We start from the raw sequence: 5,106 nt of genomic DNA on the forward strand, positions 1-5,106 counted from the left end.
TCATCTTAAACATGGCAAACACTTTGGGAGAGAGGTATTAATTGTTAGTATTCTGTAGTCAAATTGGGTAAGTCCTGAAGGGCAAAAACTCTCCCGGAGAACGTAAATAGGCAGCCTGCGATCGTCACCATTCCTACCATGTGTGGTCGTGGCATCAACAGGCATCTGGTATGCCGGTATGTGGTCTTCAAGTACCTCAAGGTGGATTCACCTTTTCACAACGAGGTGCCCAGCGTACCTTGGCGACTATCAACTTAAAGAATCCGCACGGCCAGACGCCGTAGTTGGAGCTGTATAAGCATCCGAACTGCATCAGTGATGGAGGCATCGCTTCGCGAAGAACTACCGCAGGCTCTTCGCGGGACGTTCGAGCAGCACATGAAGGACCATCCGAATCCCGCCAAATCACTAAGAAACGGCAAAACCCAAACAATTCTTGTTAGCATTTCTTTTATCCCTGCTAGTTGATCGTTTTATACACATGTGATACATTCGTCTAGTTTAAGTTTCAAATAAAGTGGAGACGACAAAAATTTGTGGCTGGTTTTCAGATTTAGTCTTTAGCTACTTTTGCACAATAATTGATGTGTCTCAATCAAATAGTCTGTAATCGAAGAAGTCGCGTAACCTTAAGTGCTTTAAATATACTTAATTTTAAGCGTATGCTTGTCATTGAGTGTACTCTATCACGTCGCCAAAGGATTGGCATGTATGGTTACTCCATTAATCTTCTTGTCTACATGGGGACGATAGTTCTTGGGATTGACGGGCAGCTTTTCCAGTTCGTCCAGGGCATCGAAGCCATCGATCACACGGCCGAAGAGCGTGTATTTTAGGTCAAGATTTGGCTGGGCGGCATAGGTAATAAAAAACTGGCTGGCATTGGCGTTGGGTCCGTTGTTGGCCATGGAAACCATTCCTCGATCAGTGTGCTGAAGAATAAAGGGGTTGATAATTAAAAGATTAAAGGAATTATTCTTGTACAGTCCTGTAAATCTCTTACAATCAAAAGCTATGCATTTGCATCACAGATGTTTTGACTAAAGAAAAACAAACAAAACTTGAAAATTTAGAAAATTTTTCTTAGGATGGAAATTGACGAATTGATGTCTTGAAACTGACAAAATTACTATTACTTCAAATAAAATGTATGGCTTAATGTAGGTAACTATCAACATGGTATTTCATAGTCTTGTTACATTCAAAGATTAGATACAATATGCTCTTAAAGGCGGAATACAGGGTATAAAAGCCAACCGGCGTGGCTCTACTGAATAGTAGTTTTTCTGGTATAACCTTGGCAACACGCTCACCTTGATGGTCTCCTTGAACTCGTCGTCGAACTTCTGGCCCCAAATGGACTGCCCGTTCTTTCCGGTGTTGGTAGGATCTCCAGTTTGGACAATGAATCCCTTTATGTTCCGAATGAAGACGCAACCGCTGTAATAATCGCTGGCGCACAGGGCGAGGAAATTTTCGCAGGCCTTGGGGCAGGCATCGCAGAAGAGCTCTATTTTGAGGTCACCCACGTCGGTGTGCAGCGTTACAGACTGTTAATTACACAAAATAATATATATATACTTGAAGAAATCCGAATTTTCAACTTTTGTTTACCATTTTGAAAGAGCTTGTGCATCCCTCGTTTCCCCATGCAATCGCTCCGTCAACGATAACAGGAATCGATAACCCCATCATTTAATATTCGCATGACCGACGGTCACACTTTTAGGCGCGAATTCTGCCGCATAAAGTAGTTTTTCTCTTCGCACTTCAAGCAATCAACGGCGGCCAATTAAGTAAATAGGATGAAGTGCAAGATACCCGAGATCTCGTGGCACAACCGCGATCCTGTCCTAAGCGTGGATATACAGCAAAATGGCCTGGGACTGCGTTCTCCGACGGTCTGCCGACTAGCCTCTGGTGGATCGGATGCCCATGTCCTCATTTGGTATGTGAACCGAAGCGATGACGCCGAGGGCGTGGATGTGGACCTGGCCGCCGACCTGTCCCGGCATCAGCGAGCTGTTAACGCGGTCCGCTGGTCGCCGAACGGCGAACTGCTGGCCTCCGGAGATGACGAGAGTGTGGTCTTTATCTGGAAACAGAAGGCCGACCACGAAGTTGTCAACATTGTGGACGCCGATGACTGCAGTGGACAGGACAAGGAGGTCTGGATGACTCTCAAGGTCCTGCGCGGCCATCGCGAGGATATTTACGATCTCAGCTGGGCGCCAAACTCACAGTTTCTGGTCAGCGGATCCGTGGATAATACAGCGATGCTGTGGGATGTTCACAGTGGCAAATCACTGGCCATTCTAGATGACCACAAGGGCTATGTACAGGGCGTGGCATGGGATCCCTGCAATCAGTACATTGCCACCATGAGCACCGACAGGTAAGCAATACAGTCCTGAATAATGTGTTCGATCTTTGACCAAGTGGAGTTTAATTTTTTTTAGACAAATGCGGATATTTGATGCCAATACCAAGCGAGTGCTCCACCGAGTCAGCAAGTGTGGATTTCCAGTAAAAGAGGGCCATGAGATGCACGGCAAGAGCATACGATTGTACCAAGATGGAACCTTGCAGACCTTCTTCCGCCGCTTATGTTTCACTCCCGATGGCAAGCTGCTTCTAACGCCGTCAGGAATTACCGACTACGATGGTGTTGTGAAACCTATAAACACAAGCTATGGGTTCAGTCGCTATGATTTGTCCAAACCCGCCTTTGTGCTGCCCTTTCCCAACGAATACGCAGTGGCTGTTCGCTGCTCTCCGGTTCTGTACCGTCTGAGACCGTACAATGCGGAAAAGAATCCCCCGATCATTTCGCTTCCGTACCGCATGATCTATGCTGTGGCCACAAAGAACGCTGTGTTCTTCTACGATACCCAGCAGCCGGTGCCGATTGCCATTGTCTCCAACATCCACTACAGCAGGCTCACGGATTTGACCTGGTCGAGCGACGGCACCGTCCTAATCGTGTCTAGCACCGATGGCTACTGCTCACTGATTACCTTCGAACCGACTGAGCTGGGCGACCGCTATGAAGATATGGAAGCAGTGCTGAGCGCTGTTCTAAAATCTTCGGAGAATATGCCGGTGCAGAAAAGGAAGAAGCAAAAGCTTCGCAAGGTATCGTCAGATGAAGTGACGGCCACGCGGAAACCATTAAAGGAAAAATCAAAACCTAATACAATCAGAAAGACTTCAGGGTCAGGTATCAAAGAGGAAGGGGAACCCGAGTTGGATGCTGAAAATGACTCATCAACGCACAGTGTCAGTTCGTCCAACACGAACAGTCCTAAAACTAAAGCCAACGAAGAGGTGAATCCTGTTCCCATCGCCATCAGGCGTTCGCCCAGGAAAAATTCGACTACACCCATGCCGATTGCTATACGCAGAGCTCCGCGTAAGCCGGAGGATAAGGGGGAAATCGGAACAACCAAACCCAAAGAAGAAGCTGAAGTAACAAAATCACCTCAAGTAAGGAAAACAGAGGCATCACCTGTCAAGCGCAAGATAAGCTCAGAGGTAGTGCCTCCAGCAGAGACATCACAGCCGGCACTTGGAGTCATTCCGGCTATCGTCAAGGAGATCATCAGTTCTGATGAGAAGTTCGAGTCGCCTGAGAAAAAGTCCCGACCCGCAACACCAATTCAAGTGCGTCGCCAGCCACGAACTCCTGGCAGCTCCAGCCATTTTAACCTAACGCCGAAAAGCCAACCCGCCAAGCAAGCTACTCCCATTGCAGTGAGGAGAACTCCACGCGTACTCATCGAAATGCCGGTGAATTCGCCGGTGGTGCCAATGGAGGAGGCCATGGATGCCTGGCCCCTCGAAGAGGGCATCACACCCCTGCCAACGACAAAAAAGGATTCTCAAAAACCCTTGCCGGAGTGCACAAATACGGAAACGATGCCTACGTTAATAGAAGCCAACGAGACCACCTGCGAGCGAACTGAGGACATTCGTCTGGTCTACGAGGATACGCAGGAGGAAACGCCGCAGAAGCCGACTGAAGCAGGGCCATCCACGCCGAATAACAAGACGCCACGACGGGTGTCCTTGCGAACCATATCCACGCCCAAATCAAAAAAGAAACTTTTAGAGTAGACAATGCAATAGATTAGACGTAACAGATGTATGTTAGAGGAATTCCTGAAACTGGTTAAGATTTTAAGGCACTTTGGGGATACCCCATACAAATTTGTAGAAAATTACCAGGATTCTTCCTAAAATATTCCAAAATAAAAGGCAACACAAGGTTAAGAGGTAACTGTGTTGCTTTGGATTCTTACTTCTTTCTTAAATGAAAGTTAACTTAACTGGCGGTTTTCCAGGGTCTTTATAAAAAAATTTAAACATCAAGACCGTTAGCCATGAAATTGTACAGTTACCGTAGTTTCTATATCTATAGACACGGTTTCCTACCTGTGACAATAATCATCTAATAAGTTATGTGACTGTACTGGTCAACTGTACCCCGAAAACAACGAATTCGAACTGCTTTAGGAGGGTTGTTCTACCTGATCCTAAGTTTATGTTCCTTGAATTTGCACAGGAACGTCTTTTTAGGAGTCTGTGAATAGAATTTGTATTCAGACAGGTAACTATTTTTTGTACCAAATTTTCTGGAATTTGGGAACAATTAATTTCAAACCAAAACATCTTTTAACGTGGTAAAATCTTTTGTCGATCGCACCTCAACACACAAAAGTTCTGATATCAACTTTTGTGACGAAAAATTATTTTATTCCACTAAGACATTAATATATTCGGCACGCTTCATGAAGGCAAATTAAATCGTCCATCAACTCATATTGTAAGATATTTTCCTTCACACTTCCCCAGCTTTTCCTCCAGGGACATATAATTATTCCAAAGTCATGATATGCTAGACTTTTTTTTTGCGCTCCGACACTATGCACTGTGTTGTTAATTCGGACCCAGTAGATTAATCAAACTTTTTATTAAAAATCAACAAACTTTTTTGGTTTTATTTATATTTATTTAAATTGTAGATGATCTCTAACGTTTCGAGTTTCTTTTACATACAAACATTTTGGTTTACTTCAGTTTTATATCATTATTTTTATGTTTTAT

The 5,106-nt window shown here is 45.0% G+C and overlaps 2 protein-coding genes across 2 annotated transcripts; one reads left to right on the plus strand and one right to left on the minus strand.

Moving 5' to 3' along the window:
- Window positions 1–433: 433 nt before the first annotated feature.
- Window positions 434–1,762, minus strand: LOC122613820 (peptidyl-prolyl cis-trans isomerase-like 3). The gene is made up of 3 exons (XM_043788215.1): window positions 1,615–1,762; window positions 1,314–1,550; window positions 434–932 (listed from the first exon to the last, which is right to left on the minus strand). Exons 1-3 carry the CDS (start codon window positions 1,693–1,695, stop codon window positions 687–689), a joined length of 564 nt encoding a protein of 187 aa, XP_043644150.1. The 5' UTR covers window positions 1,696–1,762; the 3' UTR covers window positions 434–686.
- Window positions 1,711–4,313, plus strand: LOC122613812 (chromatin assembly factor 1 subunit B). Its single transcript, XM_043788202.1, has 2 exons — window positions 1,711–2,395; window positions 2,460–4,313. The coding sequence occupies exons 1-2, from the start codon at window positions 1,806–1,808 to the stop codon at window positions 4,114–4,116; spliced, it is 2,247 nt and encodes a 748-aa protein (XP_043644137.1). The 5' UTR covers window positions 1,711–1,805; the 3' UTR covers window positions 4,117–4,313.
- Window positions 4,314–5,106: the final 793 nt, after the last annotated feature.

This window comes from Drosophila teissieri, chromosome 2L, assembly GCF_016746235.2.
Source record: "Drosophila teissieri strain GT53w chromosome 2L, Prin_Dtei_1.1, whole genome shotgun sequence".
NCBI lineage: Eukaryota > Metazoa > Arthropoda > Insecta > Diptera > Drosophilidae > Drosophila > Drosophila teissieri.

What these genes read in the sequence shown, in the direction of transcription:
- LOC122613820 (XM_043788215.1), bottom strand. Translation starts at nt 1,695, where the DNA reads ATGATGGGGTTATCGATTCCTGTTATCGTTGACGGAGCGATTGCATGG. An exon ending in GCACAAGCTCTTTCAAAATG is followed by an intron (nt 1,551 to 1,614) that starts GTAAACAAAAGT and finishes TGTAATTAACAG; the next exon opens with TCTGTAACGCTGCACACCGA. An exon ending in AGTTCAAGGAGACCATCAAG is followed by an intron (nt 933 to 1,313) that starts GTGAGCGTGTTG and finishes TTTATTCTTCAG; the next exon opens with CACACTGATCGAGGAATGGT.
- LOC122613812 (XM_043788202.1), top strand. Translation starts at nt 1,806, where the DNA reads ATGAAGTGCAAGATACCCGAGATCTCGTGGCACAACCGCGATCCTGTC. An exon ending in GCCACCATGAGCACCGACAG is followed by an intron (nt 2,396 to 2,459) that starts GTAAGCAATACA and finishes AATTTTTTTTAG; the next exon opens with ACAAATGCGGATATTTGATG.